Source organism: Rhinolophus ferrumequinum, chromosome 2 (assembly GCF_004115265.2).
Source record: "Rhinolophus ferrumequinum isolate MPI-CBG mRhiFer1 chromosome 2, mRhiFer1_v1.p, whole genome shotgun sequence".
Lineage (NCBI taxonomy): Eukaryota > Metazoa > Chordata > Mammalia > Chiroptera > Rhinolophidae > Rhinolophus > Rhinolophus ferrumequinum.
In genome coordinates this window covers 104,006,335-104,023,807 of record NC_046285.1, presented here as the reverse complement: position 1 = coordinate 104,023,807, position 17,473 = coordinate 104,006,335, and the positions used below count along the sequence as shown (strand labels likewise).

Genomic DNA, 17,473 nt, shown 5'->3' with positions numbered 1-17,473 from the left:
AAACTGCAATTTTTTAACACTTTATTTGGTTAAAAGGTTGATTAGTTTTACACAGTAGACAGCAAGAATTAATTTGAGTTTAGAGTTAAGATGCTTATAATGGAGCTTTTGCTCTGAACTAATTTTCTCATATCTTGAATTCTTCCTATTTTTTCCCCTCTCCAGGTATTATACTGTCTTCTCAAAACTCAGTCTATCTGACAAGCTATTGATTAAGTTTGCAATGTGCTTTACTTCATAGGGTCAGGCAAATCATAGCAAACCAGATTTTTTCCATTCAAATATACTCTAACGGTCTGTTTTTTGAATTAATAACTATAGATTTACCTGCAGTTAAGATAGCTACATGAAAATTTTCTTTTGCTTGTGATTTTAACTGTAGTTGTTAGTGACATGTATGTGAGTGTAAGATCTTTTTCTGAATATTTTAAGGTTCTTAAGTGGTAGCAGAGATGGAACAGCACGGATTTGGAGGTTTGAGCAGTTAGAATGGAGAAGCATTTTATTGGATATGGCTACCAGAATCTCAGGGTGAGTTGAGATGGTTTATTGTAAGCAATACATCATAAATACTTGCTGTACCTCTACCTGGTTCGTTGATCGCTTTTGTTCAGAGTATTGAAGAGTACTATCAAAGTGAGTGGCTACCTCCTTCATAACTGATAAATACATACTTAGATCTCACACAGCCAAAAGAATTTATCCTTAATGTTATATAGGAAAGAACAGCATATTTGTTCTACTGTTGTCCATTGCATTCACTTCCTCTTAGGTGTTGCATTTAAAACCACCTATAATTTAAAGAAATAAAAGTAACGCAGGTGTGTCAAGTGTGGACATTTTACTTTTCTGTAGATAGGATTTTTGGAAATTTTAAAAAGTTGCTTGTGGATTTGAAGGTAAGTTTGTCCTACTATCCCCTCCCCAACACTCTGAAGTTTTAAATAGTTTTTTGAGAATCTCTGAGGTAAGTTTAGCACTTCCCAAGATAAATACTACAAATTTGAAATACATTTGCTTCTTTGGTTTATGTAAGTGAGGCAGTACAAGTGGTAGAAAGAATACATGTTTTGGAATCAGACCTTTGCTCACTTACTGGGAACATCATTTAACATTAATCTGTTAAATCATCTGGGATATGAGACAACCTGCCTTTATTATTGTTGGGAATTGTAAATGATATGAAAGTTTCTACCCTGTTTCCCTGAAAATAAGACCTAGCCGGACAATTAGCTCTAATGCGTCATTTGGAGCAAAACTTAATATAGGACTCGGTCTTATTTTACTATAATTTTTGCTCCAAAAGACGCATTAGAGGTGATTGTCTGGCTAGGTCTTATTTTCGGGGAAACACGGTAGCATACTTCCTGGTCTAGAGTAGGTATATTAATGTTCTTTTGTCCAATGCAAATACTATTTACTTTAGTTACACTGTAATAGAAATCTAAAGTTATAAATTTTAATTTAGAGTTTATTTCCAAAGTTTATACTTTTTTACATCAGTTTTTCTGAGGAATGTTGTACATTTTGTCTTTTGGAAATTCTCAGTGTCTGCTTAATTTTAATAATTGTAGGAGAAATTAACACATATTGTCTGCTGTGGCTCAAAGAGTTCTATTGGGTTTCAAAACATATTTAATGTTAATATTTTTGTGGGTGAGAATGGAAAGAACATATACTGGAAATCTGATAATCCTTGTTCACAAATAGATCTTAGCATTATTTTAAAATGTTACACCTGGATACTCCAAAGCATCTTGGTGTGAAAGTGGCTGCTGTCACTCCTTGGTTAATGGAAATAAGGGGAATGGCAGTGAAGATAATTTGAAATCATATCCACCTATGAACAGTTGTTTTATTAGGAAAATAGGGACATCAGTGTATAAACACTGGAATAAAAATTTTAAAGATGAGACTGAAAACTGCTTAGTTTTCTTGTTGCCATACTACGCATGGAGAGAACTTCTCCTGTAATTTCCTTCACATTGGGAATATTTTCATTTAAAGTTGTACCTGTTTCAAATCTTGAAAAACAGTTTTCTGTATATAAGAATTGGTGGATATTTGTTCTAGTCTTGGCTGATCAATTTGATGAACTATATAACTGTTAGTAAATTGAAGGTCACAACAAGGAATACCTTTCAGTTTAAAGGGGAGCATGGAATCTTAGTCTTCATTACATTTCACATCTTATGTTACACTTTTCCCCTGACTAATCTAGTTAGAATTATTCTGTGTTTCATTGTGCTTACATAGATGTCTGTTCCATACTTGTCACACAGTACTCATTCCCTATTCTTATAGCTGTTTAAATTAAAATATGTTTATTATATGTTTATAATTTCTTAGAATGTGTTATATGATTTCAGAAGCAGCTAGGCCTTTCCCCACTCTCCCACTGTTTACAACTGAGTCCTATATTTTGCAGAGAAACTTTGCATATCACTTTCATAAATGCTGCAGTACATTAGAGACGTGTGTCCAAGACCAGTCTTGCCAAATCACCCATGGAACAATGTGTAGGGAAGTATAATAAAGAGATGAGTACAGTCTTGTTTACAGTTCAGTGATTGTCTGTGTGCAGGCACTTTTCTAGACATTGGGGGTAAGAAGATGAATTTTCTTCTTTCTGTCTTCCTAAAATTTCTTGTGATCTCTAGAGAGAGAAACAATTGGAAGTATTACCCATAAGGCTTGGGTTCAGGAGAACGGAATAATAGAAAAGAGGTAGAGAGAAAAAGCTTTGCTCTTATGAGCAGCAGTGGTGTCCTAAAATCTGCCTTTATTCAGTCTCTGAACTGCTTCTAAGTTATCCCCTCCCCCTTTGGGTTTTTCATTAATCTGTTTATATATAATCTGTTATGGGTCAGATATGATGAACCCACTATATAGTTGATAACGTACGCACAGGAATTGGATTACTTTACTTTTGTGTAGATGAGGGATTGTATACATTGTATAGTCTACCATCCAAATGAATTTACACGTTGTGTTTTTTTTCCTTAGGGATTTATCTTCCGAAGAGGAAAGGTTTATGAAACCCAAAGTAACAATGATAGCTTGGAATCAAAATGATAGTATTGTTGTGACAGCCGTGAATGATCATGTCCTCAAAGTGTGGAATTCTTACACTGGACAGCTGCTTCATAACTTATTGGTAGGTGGTTCTTAGACAGTAGGACAGACCAAGATTTTTTTGAAGTATAATTTTAGTTTTGAAGCTGTAAAATTAATACAATTAAACCTGTTTTTTTACTTTATGTTATAAATAGAAATTTATATACTAATGTATAAATAACTCTCACTGATTTGTTTTTAAAAGCTCTTATACATTATGACAATGTGGGTTTTTAATTTTAAACTTATAACTTGCAAACCGTCATTAACTATATGATTTTGTTGAATTAAAGGGACATGCTGATGAAGTGTTTGTATTGGAGACACATCCCTTTGATTCCAGGATTATGTTATCTGCAGGACATGATGGCAGCATATTTATATGGGATATTACAAAAGGCACCAAGATGAAACACTATTTTAATATGGTAAGAAGTCAGGGGTATCTTCTTGCATGCTTGCATTTGTTTCAAGTATTTGGATTATAAAGTTTAGCCAGAAACAGATCTGCATGTTTTGGCAGTTTGTATTTCTAGAAATCAGGGCACTTAAAGCCTAATAATATCTGACAGCCACACACACACACACACACACACACACACACACACACATGAAATTCTCTATATAACTGATTCACATAAGGGAAAGACTTTGAAAAGTTACCTGTTTAGCTTTGTTTGTATGTGTGATTATGTCCCTGTCTGTTTAAATTGGCAAAATTATAATTATACAGAAATTTCTCACTACTTAAATTTATTAAAACACTCAATAAAAATTAATACTTAGTAAAGTCATCTAGGAAATCAAACATCATTTTTCCAGCCTTTTTTCTTTTTGCACATGTCTATTCTAAAACCAAATTAGGATGGTGTTACATATTTTTAGAATTTGTCGTACATAAGCACAATATACTTACCCAAATCAGCAAATTTAACAGTGACAAAATAGTATAATCTAGTCCTGGTTTATATTCAAGTTTTGTCAATTGTCCTAATAATGTCTTTTTTTTTTTTAACATTTTATTTTATTACTATTACTTTTTAGGGCTCAGCTCACAGTGGCCCATGCAGGGATCGAACCGGCAACTTTTGTGTTATTAGCACCATGCTCTAATCAACTGAGCTAACTGGCCATCCCCTAATAATATCTTTATAGTTATAGTTTGCCCCTTGGATCAGGATCTAATTAGTCATGCATTGTTTTAAATGATTATATATTTCTAGTTTTCTTTAATTTTCTATAATCTTTCCACTTCTATTTCTTACCCTTTTTTTGATGAGTATAGGCAAATAATATTACAGCATATTTCTGTTTTTTGTGATGTTTTTTGATGATTTGGTTCTGTTACACAATTTTTTTCATGGAATAAAACATAAATAATGTGTCCTCCATGCATTATATTAGTAGGCAGGTATGGTATTGATTTGTCTTATTACTAGTGGTGATAATTTAAATATTTGGTTAAGGTGGCATCTGCCAGGTTTCCCCTCTATCAGATAGTTGTTTTTCTTCTTTGTAATTATTAAGCTCATTTTTTCAGGTGCGATTTGAGACTATGTAAATAATTCTGTTCCTCATTAAACTTTCATTCACAAATATTAATATTCATTGAAGATTTTCTAATGGCATTGTTCTTTCCATATTTATCAGTTGTCATTCTTGTACATAGTTTGGTAATCTTTTTCCATTTTATGTGAAGAATGTTTTTCAAAACCTTAAATACTTTTTAAGAATTTGCAAAGTATTTTGACTGTAATTTCAGCCTTTCTCAGAGGAATGTTTCTTAGATAGTTAATTTACTATTGTTGAGTATTTAAGTGGTGTCTAAAATATGCACAGTAGTAACTCTTTGAATATCCTTGTACATGGCTGTTTATATGGGTCCCTGATTATTGCCTTAAGATAAATTCTGAGGGAATTACCGTGTTAAAGGGTTTGAATGTTGTTAAGGCGTGTGTGTGTCTATGTATATATGTATATATATACATAGAAAGAGGTATGTTTTGTAAAATTACTCTCCAGTTAGCTAATTTTGGAGAGTATAGTAGCAGCCTGTAGATGAGTGGTTCTTAGAACTTTTAGTCTGTGTGTTCCATGTTTTTGTTGTTTTTTACCTTAAAATTTCTTATTTCAATATGCTTATTTTGGACAGTTTCTAAATAAACAGTTTAAAATGTAGTATTTTATTTGTTAATATTAAATGCACTAAAACAACTCAAATAGCATGCTTGAGTTGCAAATATATGGGCATTTTTGAAAGTTGCATCTATGTGTTCAGATAATTGGAAAAAGAACTAAGCCTTCAACAGATTTTCTCTGGTCTTAGAATTCATAGGTACATCCATCTTTCTAATTATCTTTTAAGACTCAGTTGTTTTAAACATTATATCCTGAATTTAACTTACCAAAGCAGAAAACTACGTTAATTCTGGCTTTAAGCAGAATATAAGATAAACAACCTCTAAACCGAAGAATAATCTGACAAAAACCTCAAGTTGGCAACGGTGATCTTACTTTCAAACACCCAAAGTTGGCCTTGTAGATCGAGTTCTTCACTGCTTAGCTGTGAGGCTCCTAATTCTCAAATGCAAGACAAATTACATAGGGTTGTAAATTACTAACAGAAGAGTATGTCATTAAATACATAACAAACTTTAATGTGACATTGAGTTGTTCTCTAGGCACAGTTGCAGGTTGCGTTTCTGTCAGGAATCATTGTGTTGGACTGTTCATGCTACAGGTAAAAACCCAGGTCTGGCTGGCTCCTTTTAGATGGGAAAACTTCCTTTTCAGCATGTACCCTTAGCAAAGCTTTTGGAGCAGTTAAGTCCACGTGTATGACAGGAGAGGAACTGCCACCATTTTCACTTTGCCAGCCTGGGGCTCTTGCCTCTGCTTTACTTGCAGGCATGGTCCCAAGCCAGGGGTGTGAAGTGGCATCAGGACGCAGGTCGGGCCGTGGTCGAGTGGCTCCTCTAAGGACCGTGTGGGTGAACCTGGGTTCTTATGTTTTAACAAAGAATTGGAAAAATGCGCATATTTTTCCTTTTTATGTTATGAGAGAATACAAATTTGTATACGTATTATTCAGCACTGCCATAAATATGCCAGTAACTTTTTTTTCTTTTTTCAAGTTTGTTAATTGGCACCCATTCATATCTGGTATAGCAGTAGTGAAGTGTTACTTTTCAGGCAGGTATTGGGGCATGTGTGTGAGTTTGTTTTGGCAGTGAATAGATGGATGATTCATTCATTTTTCCAACTTGGCCTAAAGTTTAGTTACTGGAAAGTTAGGGGCTCAGACAACAAATATGCTTAGCTCTACACTGTTGAGATAATGAAACAACTATAAATTATAATGCAATAAACTAATACAATTTACAGTTAAAAAGCAAGAACAAAACAGTGTAAAAGGAATCTAATCAAGGCAATGTTCATGATGCACTTAGAGCGTCCCCCGCAACAATGGCATTTTGAAATAAGGTGATAGCGAGCACAGGTGTTGGCCTATGCACCTGAGACTTAGCACCATTTCAGATTTTGCATGATGGTCAGTCATCTTAGTAGAAAGTTTAAACTCCAGTGAAGTATTGATTTTGTTAATCTTTAATCATTTACCTTGTAGGAGATTAGTCAGTAGCATTTTGTTACATATCAAAAAAAAGTTCATGAAAAGTGCTTGTCATTCACTTGTCAGCAATAAAGAAAACCTTCACTTTGGATTGGTTTATGATCCTTCATTCGATCATTTTGAGAACTAATTCTTAGAGTCTCTTTCAAGACTTCTTCTAGGCTAATGGTATCTAAAATGAAATTTTCAGAAAATACAAATTGACATGCTTAATGCAAAATTTGTTTTTAAATTTTTTTTCAGAGGTATTCTGGCTATTTTTTTCAGAAATGGTTATTGACATGAAAACAGTTGATACAGCAAAAGCACTTGCATAGGATTGTTCATAACTTGATTCCTCTGTGTTTCCCAGATTGAAGGACAAGGACGTGGAGCTGTATTTGACTGTAAATTTTCACAGGATGGACAGCATTTTGCCTGTACAGATTCTCACGGACATCTTCTGATATTTGGTTTTGGATGCAGCAAGCCTTATGAAAAGGTAATTTTCAATATTTTCTTTCAGCATGTAAAATAAGTAGTTATGAAGGATATTGTGAAAATGGGCTAGATGTGTTAATTTGACTTCCTTGTTATTTCTAATTATAATTAACTACTTAAAGTTTGTTTTCTTGAACATAAAATCTCAAAGTGTCAATCTGTCAACTTCCCTTTTCTAGATCCCTGATCAGATGTTCTTCCACACTGACTATCGACCACTTATTAGGGATTCGAACAATTATGTCTTAGATGAGCAAACTCAGCAGGCGCCTCACCTCATGCCTCCACCATTTTTGGTAGACGTAGATGGAAATCCTCATCCCACCAAGTATCAGAGATTGGTACCAGGCCGAGAAAATTCTGCAGACGAGCATTTGGTTCCACAGCTAGGCTATGTGGCAACAAGTACGTGCAAAGCCCTTTTTTAAAAAAAACAAAACCTTTTTATTTGAAAAACGTTAAGAATAATATGACGAACTCCTGTACTTTCAGATTTACCAGTTGTTAATATTTTGTAATACATCTATCATTTATCTCTAGATACATATTGTTGTTTGGAACCATTTGAAGGCTTAAGTTCTGGAGGTCATGTTCATTTACCCTTTAATATGTATTTTTCTAAGAGCATATTCTCTTACATAATCATAAACAATGATCAAAATTAGGACTTTAACACTCGTAAGACTGTTATCAAACCAATAGTCTCATTAAATTTTGTCTGTTATTCTAATAATGTCTGTTACAAGCTATTTTGTTCTCCCCTGATTTTAGTTTGGGGAGTGCACATTAAACTTAGCTGTCATCCATTTAGTTCTGGTTTTGTGTTTCGGACAATATAACATGATTGATGTCGTAGCCTCCCTGGGCACCGCCAGGATGCTCACGAGAGTGTTCTATCCAGGACTGGTCCTGTTGTCTTTGAGCACTCAGGGTGGTGGCTGCCAGCTCTCGCCACTGTAATTAATGAGTCATTTGTAGGGAGATACGATGTAAGGAACCTGTTCCTTATCAAACTTCACGCACAAGATGTAGGATCCACTGAAAATTTTTGCTTGAATTAGTTACGATGCTGGTTGCAAAATGGTTGTTTTCTAACTCTGTCATCATTGAACCTGGATTTTATTGGTTGCCTTCTACTTTCCCTTTGGTTTATGTAGTTCATTACGTTTTAGTATGGATTTATTGGTCATTGCATAGTAGGTTATAATCCATTACTTTTATTTTATTGCTCATATTATCTTTAGATTTGACTATGAGAGCCTCTTCAAGCTGAGTTTTGTGGGACTTTTCCCAAGTCCCTTTGAGTACTTTTTTTACTTTTTGGCATAAGGTGTTCCAATCTCATCTTGTTCTGTGCCTGTTGTAGCTAAGCGCTGAGTTTTTGTATTGTTTTCTTTTGTATTCATAGCAGTGCAGTGTTTCTCCCAACAGATAAGCTAAGAAATAAATGCTTCTACAGACATACCTAACAGATACTGTGGGTTCAGTTCCTGATCACTGCAATAAAGCGAATATTGCAATAAAGCAAATATTGCAATAAAGCAAGTCACATGAACATTTTGATTTCCCAGTGCATATAAAAGTTATGTTTATACTGTGTGCAATAGCGTGTCAAAAAAATTATAATTAAAGAATACTTGATTGCTAAAAAAGGCTCATCATCATCTGAGCCTTCAGTGAGGTATAATCTTTTTGCTGGTGGAGCATCTCACCTCGATTCTGATGGCTGCTGACTAATCAGGGCGGTGGTTGCTGAAGGGTGGGGTGGCTGTGGAATTTCTTAAAAATAAGACAGTGAAGTTTGCCCCATTGATTGACTTCCTTTCATATTGCAAATGATTTCTCTGTAGCCTAAGACGCTGTTTGATAGCATTTTACTCATAGTAGAACTTTTTTTAATATAGGAGTCAGTCCTCTCAAACTGTGTCTCTACTTTGTCAACTAAGTTCATGAAATATTATCAGTCATTTGTTGTCGTTTCAACAATCTTCACGACATCTTCACCAGAAGTAGATTCCATCACTTTCTTTGCTCATCGATAGGAAGCAACTCCTCATTCATTAAAGTTTTATTAAGAGGTTGCGGCAATTCAGTCACATCCTTATGTTCTGCTTCTAATTGCAGTTTTCTTACTATTTCCACCATATCTGCATTTATTTCTTCCAGTCTTGAACCCCTCAAAGTCATCCATGAGGCTTGGAATCAACTTCCAAACACCTGTTAATGTTGATATTTTGACCTCTTCCCATGAATCCAAATGTTCTTAATGGCATCTGGAATGGTGAATCGTTTCTAAAAGGTTTTCAGTTGACTTGGCCCAGATCCATCAAAGGAGTCACTATGGCAGCTGCAGCCTTAGGAACTGTTATTTTTTTTTTCCCCCTGGGGCCCCTGGTCTTTAATCAGGGGCAGGCTGTCGAGAGGAGGTGGCTGGGAGCAGGTCTCTGCTGCAGGGTCTGCAAGGATGGGAGGCAAAAGGTTAGCCCCTGGGGTGACAGTACCCCCAAGGGCAGAGCAAGATTAAATGTATTTCTTGAATAGTAAGATTTGAAAGTTGGAATAACTCCTTGATTTATCGGCTGCAGAATGGATGTTGTGTTTCAGGCATGAAAGCAACATTCATCTCGTTGCACGTCTCCATCTGGAGCTCCTGAGTGACCAGTTGCATTGTCAATGAGCAGCAATATTTTGAAAGGAGTCTTTTTTTTTTAAGCAGTAAGTCTCAACAGCTTAAAATATTCAGTCTTTATTTTGTAAAGACACATGCTGTCATCTAGGCATTGTTGGTCCCTGCATATAGAGCGCAGGCAGAGCGGACGCAGCATCACTCCACAGGGCCCTCGGCTGTTCAGAGCACCGAGCACTGGCTTCAACCTCCAGTCGGGGCTGGTCTAGTTGCTCAGCGGGAGTGGCCTGTCCTTCGAAGCCTTGACGCCAGGCACTGACTCCTCCTCTCTAGCTGTGAAGGTCTAGATGGCATCTTCTTCCAATAGAAGGCTGTTTTGTCTACACTGAAATCTGTGGTCAGGTAGCCGCCTTCATGAATTACCTTAGGTAGATCTTCTGGAGAACGTGCTGCAGCCTCTCCATCAGCACTCGCTGCTTCACCTGGCATTTTCTGTCATGGAAATGGCGTCGTTCCTTAAATCTCATGAACCAACCTCTGCCAGCTTCAAACCTTTCTTCTGCAGCCTCCTCCCCTCTCTCAGCCTTCATAGACTAGAAGAGAGGACCTTGCTCCGGCTTAGGCTTTGGTGTAAGAGAATGTTGTGGATCGTTTGTTCTTCTATCCAGACCACTAAAACCTCCACGTGAACAATAGGCTGTTTCACTTTCTTATCATTCATGTGTTCACTGGAGTAGCTCTTTTCATTTCCTTCACGAACTGTCCCTTTCATTCACAACTTGGCTACCTGGTCAAGAGGCCCAGCTTTCAGCCTGTCTTGGCTTTCGACATGCCTTCCTCGCTAAGCGTACGCGTTTCTAGCTTTTGATTTAAAGTGAGGGGCGTGTGACTCTTCTTTCCCTTGAATACTCAGAGGCCCTGGGAGGGTTATTAATCGGTCTGCTTTCAGTACTGTTGTGTCTCAGGGACGAGGGAGGCCTGAGGAGAGGAAGAGAGATGGGGAAATGGGCAGTCGGAGCTGTCAGGACACACACAATGTTTATCGATTAAGTCTGCCATCTTACACGGACGTGGTTTGTGGCACCCCAGTATTGTTGTAATGTTGTTATTACGACAGTAACATCAAAGATCCCCGATCGCAGCTGAGCGTAACAAGTATAATAATAATGAAAAAGTTTGAAATGTTGCAAGAATTACCAACATGTGACGCAGACTCAAAGGGAACAAATGCTGGTGGAAAAATGGCACCGATAGACTTGCTTGATGTAGGGTTGCCACAAACCTTCAATTTGTAAAAAACGTGTTATCTGCAAAGTGCAATAAAGTGAAGCAGAGTAAAATGAGGAATGTGTATTTTATTTGGGTGAGGATTGATTTACTGAAATTAAATCACCAGTGAATATATAAAGTTGAAGCTTAATGGAAGTCACTGTATGTTTGTTTCAAATGTTTGTTTTTTATTAGTTTGATTGAAGTATACTTTATAAACAACAAAATTCACCGTTTTTAAGTGTACTGTTCAAATGACTTTTGACAAATGTTAAATAGTCATGTAACACCCACCACAGTCAAGATAAAGAACATTCCAGTACCCTAGAAAATTCTCTCGGCTTGATTTGAGTCAGTATTCTCTCTTTTCCTGGCCCCATGTAAGTCTGTTCCATTTTATCACGTTGGTTTTGTCTTTTTAAGGAATTTTTGTACAAATGGAATTGTACGATTCTAATCTTTGGGTCTGGCTTGCTTAGCATGGTGCTTTTGTGGTTCATTCCTGTTGTTGCAGGTATCAGTCATTGGTTTCTGTCTATTGATGGCAGGGCCCCATTGTGTGGACATATCATCATGTATTTATCCATTCCCTAACGGTTAAAGCACATTGGACTTTTTTCTTTTGGGGGCTGTTATAAGGAGTGCTGGAATATCCAACTACCATGTTTCCCTGAAAATAAGACCTAGCAGGACAGTCAACTCTAATGCCTCTTTTGGAGCAAAACTTAATATAAGACCCGGTCTTATTTTACTATAAGACCGGGTATTATCTAACATAATATAAGACGCGTTAGAGCTGATTGTCCGGCTAGGTCTTAACTTTCGAGGAAACAGGATATCATGTGAGTTTGCCTTATTTCTCCCTTTGGTTCTGTCAAGTTTTGCTTTATGTATTTCAAAATTCTGTTAACTAGGTGCATACACATTTCAGATTGTCCTCTTTGTGACCTAATGTTTTCATCATTATGAAGTAACTGTCCTTGGTGGTATTTCTTGTTTTGAAGACTGTTAATTTGTTTCTTATTAATTATATCCAGTCCAGCTTTTTTGGATTAGTGTTATCCTGGTTTATCTTTCCAATTGTTTACTTCTAACCAATCTGTGTGTCTATGTTAAAACAGAATTTGTACAGGCAGGAATCCAGTGTGACAACCTGTCTTTTTTTGTTGTTGTTTCTTAAATTTATTTTTTATTCGTTTGTGTACAAAGCAATGTAATAGATGTTTACATTTATTAAATGTAAAGTGATAACCCTCATAAAGTGATAACCCCCACACCAATCTACTACCCCTCTGACATCTCACAGCTGTTACAGTACTATTGGCTCTCTTCCCTATGTTGTGCTCTGCATCCCGTGACTGCATATACCTATGAGTTTAGTTATAGTGACATTCAGTATTATTCTACTTCAGCTTCAGGTGTCCAGTGCATTGGACACAGTGACAACCTGTCTTTTAATTGGAGTATGTAGACCATTTATGTTTAATACAGTTATTAGTATGGTCAGGCTTACATCTTTACCATTTTGCTATTTGTTGTCTCTTTATGCTTTCTATGCCTTTTTTTTCTGCCTTTGATTATTTTTTTAGTGTTTACATTATCTCCACGAATGTCTTATTAGCAATGCCTGTTTGTCTTATTTATTTTTAATGGTTACTCTAGGCCAGGAATTATCACTGTGTAGTTTGCAGACCCATGTTTTTATCCATGACCTTTTGTGGGGTCTTCAAGGTCACAACTATCTTCGTAATAATATGGAAATATTATTTGCCTTTTTTACAATGTTGACATTTGCAGTGATGATACGGAAGCAGTGGTGGGTAAATTTTTGGCACCTGAGCACAAATCCAGGCCATGACGCCACACTACTAGCAGTCACTGTGTATTCTTCACTGCCTTGAACACACATTTTAAAATATTCTCAATTTTAAATTGGAAGCGTGCACAAAACAATCCTGCTGTGTACTCTGAAGTCTCTCTCTTCTGGCTGGTGGGCACATGAACTATTTCTAGCCCTGTGAGAGCTCTGGGATTTTTTTTTTTTTGGCACAGTGTTTTTTCATGTTTTTTCTCCAGCATGGTGAAGTTTTACCAAGTTTAGTTAGTCAAGAAATGATTGGACCTCACTGTATACTTCTGAGCTTTCTGTGCACTGCACTCCTCTCTGATATTCAGCCCTCTGTATTTTAGTCTTCCCCCTGCTCCCAAACTCTGACACTCTCCTCAACTCAGTGAGATTTTTGGATGCTATTTAGGTTCCCTCTCTGTTTTGCAGCCTGGAAACTGCCTTCAGGCTTTTACCTGGAGCGATCAAAAGGCTAGATTCCATTGTTTGTCTTCTCTCAGGGTTCACAGTCCTGTACTGCCTGTTGGCCAGTATCTGAAAGCCCTTGTTCCTGTATGTTTTTCTGGTGTGGTAGTAGTTCATAGTGGAAGGGCAGTTCCTATATCATGTAAGGCTTCATGGGTGGAACCCTCCTTTAATATTGAATAGTGGCTGCATTATGCCAAACAGAAATAATTGTCATTCGGGTGATACTGGCCAAGTTACATGGAAATGTTCTCTGCTATGAAAAAAAAAGTATGTAGACTTTGGGTTTTGGGGGTAGGGGAGAGGATTAGAAGTCTCCTTTTCTGCTGTTTTCCTTTTGGTTCCATGTGTGGTCATAGGAATTTTATGATATACCCAGTTCTAATTAACATCTTCTTATCGTTTTAGGTTAAGGTTCCACTTCTTCCTAGCTCATTTTTTGAGAGTGATCAAAAAAATTGTAATGATACTAAGACAGTTAATCTTATGACAGTTATGACATTCAGCTCTTGTAAGTTCTTCATTGATTTACATAGTAAAATGGAGATGTTATTGGTGAGCTAGAAGCGAATTGGACTCAGGTAGTAGGATGGATGGCAGGTTTTTTTCCTGATACGGTATATGACAGTTTTTAGTTTCTGGATCTGCTACTATGGAAGCGAGTTAAATCTTTGCATTCCTTTTGCTTAATACCCTACTAATTTCAGTTTGTTTGGGTTCTGCTTATAAATTGTTGGGGGATTGGTCTGTGTTATATATTCAAAGAAGATGCATCTTATTTCAGGAGGATATGATATGTAAGGCATTTTTTTCACGAAAATGTTAATAATATTCAGATAAATTTCCAGACCCCACAAATCATCTAACACTTTTTGTCCGTTAACACTAACTCTAAACCTAGTAACTATCTCTGAAGATGTATTCTTTGAAAAATAAAGAAGCAAAGACACTTAAAAAAAGCTGATTTGGTACTTGAAATAAGAATTATGGGTACTGGCACGCTAAGAGCATATCTAAGAGAGAGTACCTGAAGCTTCGTGGGAGAGGCATGTGTAGCTAGCTGCCCCCTCAGCTGCACTGCATTCAGGACGCTTGGGGCAGGGCGAGAGCTAGAGTTGTGGTCTGTTCAAGGCCAAAAGGTATTACTTCCTCTTTTGTTTTGTTGAGACAGGAGAAGAAATGTCACTGCTTTTCTCTACATCAGAAATCATACATTGTTGCTCTGTTCTAGTGAGAGACATAGGGCAATACTACTTTAATAAAATGTGTCTTGTATAATTATGGGTGTTAGTGTGAAATAGCAAAAGAAGGCTTTCACCGAAATGTATTTCTTCCATGTGCTCACTGGCAGGGATTTCAGAGGCTCCTCGAAGGTTTGTGTCGCACTTACTACTCTAAAGGAAAGGTCTTACGGGTTCTGAATCTTTTCTCTGACTTAATTACACGTAGTTATGAGTATATGGCATGTCTTTCATTGATTAGTTTTTAAAAACAGGATTTCTGACAATTGCTAATGTAATTTTAATTGTAGTCTACCGAAAGCTTTTTTTCTGTTCGTATAAATTATGGTTTTATGTTCATTCATTGAATTTGCAGGTGATGGAGAGGTAATTGAACAAATTATAAGCCTACAAACTAATGATAATGGTGAGCGCAGCCCAGAGTCCAGTGTTCTTGATGGAATGATAAGGCAGTTGCAGCAGCAGCAAGATCAGAGGATGGGAGCAGGCCAGGATGCTATTCCAAGTGGACTTCCAAACGGGGAAGAAACGCCACGCAGAGGTAATGAATGGAGGAGATCCGTTTTGCCTTAATATGATTGGATTGAAATTGAAGTCATTGTCAGGTACATGCTATATGAAAAACTTGAAGCAATTTACAGTTTAAATAGTCTGGAGGTAGCTTTATTAGGTGTACAGTTGATGTACTAACAAATGAATATTTAATTTTCAAGTACTACGAAAGGCTATTGTGAAAACTTTTTTGCTCTAAAATAAAAAGTATTTACAAAATTGTATTAAAATGAGAAAAAAAGAACAGTGTTTTCTGAAGGAAAACTACAGCTCTAGGTTTCCCTTAAGCATTTATAAGGTTTTAAAAACTGAATTGGGTAGAGCACTAATATTTCTTACTGTGCCTCAGAGGGCTTGAAGTACATTTTCAGGGCAAAGTATTTGGTATTGTACTGTGATAGTGATTACAGTAGTAGTGGAAATGAGCGGGCAGTTGTTATGCAAATGGAAACTCATTCTGGGGAACAGGAGTGCCTGTGGGAGGTTAGAGAAGCTTGTCAAAGGCTGTAAAATCCCAACAGTGCCGACAGTGCTGCAGAGGAAATCCCTGTCGTATCCCACCCGCCCTGGGCACTAGGCCGTGAATTTCACTGCCTTCTTCTTTTTTGCCAAATGTTTCTACTTATCTGTTGGAGAATTTGCTTTTTCTCTTAAATAAACTCTTAATTTTGATTTTGTGATGGCAAAATAATTCATTTCCCAGAAATATACTTTAAACAAATTAATATATACCTAGCTTTTGTTTGTAGAAGGAAGTTTTAAACTATATTTGCCAAGTTTACTTTATTTCCTGTCTCTCTATCACTCACTGCTGTCCTTTGGACAGTTTCTTCGGTCGCTTCTGTCACTCTTGATCCCTTTTTCATCTAATCTGCCACGTAACTGGTTTTTAGATTTTAATTTGCAGTGACTATTATGTCTAGAAGTTCTAGTAATTCTCTTTAAAATCTAACTTTAAATTTAGTGCTTTATGCTTTAAGTTTTACGTCTTTTACGTGTTTAATTGTTTTGGATTGGGTCTATCAGTCCTTTGTTTATGACACGCTCTTATCATTGGTTCCCACATTGGTTCTTTTATTTGTTTTAAATCATGAGAATAACTTACATCTGTTTATGTGGTCCTCCTCAGTTTCCCTCTCCCAACATAACAGTCATTCCAAATCTCGTTTGGTGTTTTGCCTTTTTAAAATACATTAAAAAATATATTCTTACATATATCATTAAAAAGCGTTTGTTTTTAAACTTTATAAAAAGCTTATTAGGTTGTACATATTCATTTGAGACTTAACTTGTTCACATAATATATTTTTAAGATTGCTCCATTGTTGAATCAGAGTCATTTTGACTGTTGTGTATTTCTCCATTGTATGAATATATCTGATTTTATTCATTCTCTCTGTGGGCTTTTGGATAGTTTTGAGATTTTGTTAATCACGAACAGAAATGATATTAACAGTCTTGTATACTTTTGAAAGAATCTCTCTTGAATATTAATCTACGAGTGGGTAAGATACATTATGCCAAACTATTGTCCTTAGTGGTTGTACAATTTAAACCCCCACCAGCAATATGTAAAGGGTTGCTGTTGAGTCACTTCTCCAGTATTTGGAGGATTTCTTTGTTTTTGCCATTCAAATTGGTGTCAGATGGTAATGCAATATTAATATGATATTTAAAAAAATCACTAGTGAAATTGAATGTCTGTGTTTTTTGGCCACATTTCTTTTTTCTTTTTTCTTTCTAAGTTTTTATTTTACAGCGTATATCACGTTTCTTACTATCTGAAGTTCTTTGGGTAGCCTAATTCTATATTGTTATGTATCTCTGTTGTTATATGTCATTATGAGTTATTATGGATTACGACCTCATCCTTGGCAGGAAATTGTCAGTGGGAATGATGTAAAGCCAAAGTTGAGGGCTTTTCCTTCCAGAATGGTTTTACAAAGATTCTGTAAGGCACCCAAGGTTGTCACCAACCTAGGGCCTTTTTTGAGTAAGATATTTTGTTAAGGTCATCTATTTAAGAAATTTTGTAAAACACTGAATTAAATATCTGACAAATTGCCTTTACGGAAAAGAACAAAATCGTGTAAAAATCAGGCTACCCTGAAGACAGATAAGTCGCTGAACACAGGATAATCTTGGTGGAAGGTGGCATTGGGGTATGCAGGTCCTGCCAGGACCAATTCGTACTTTAATTTACCATCTTTGTCATTTTTGCACCACATAAGTAATATAAATTTGGA

At 36.3% G+C, this 17,473-nt stretch overlaps 1 protein-coding gene across 2 annotated transcripts in view; it reads left to right on the top strand.

The window, feature by feature from the left end:
• Positions 1-17,473, top strand: part of BRWD1 (bromodomain and WD repeat domain containing 1) — a 102,674-nt gene that overhangs the window by 20,718 nt on the left and 64,483 nt on the right. For both annotated transcript variants that reach the window (XM_033087606.1, XM_033087599.1), the window contains exons 13-18: positions 433-531; positions 3,007-3,157; positions 3,411-3,545; positions 7,101-7,229; positions 7,408-7,633; positions 15,031-15,216. In XM_033087606.1, the coding sequence (XP_032943497.1) occupies positions 433-531; positions 3,007-3,157; positions 3,411-3,545; positions 7,101-7,229; positions 7,408-7,633; positions 15,031-15,216 (926 nt within the window). The remainder of the gene's footprint in view (positions 1-432; positions 532-3,006; positions 3,158-3,410; positions 3,546-7,100; positions 7,230-7,407; positions 7,634-15,030; positions 15,217-17,473) is intronic.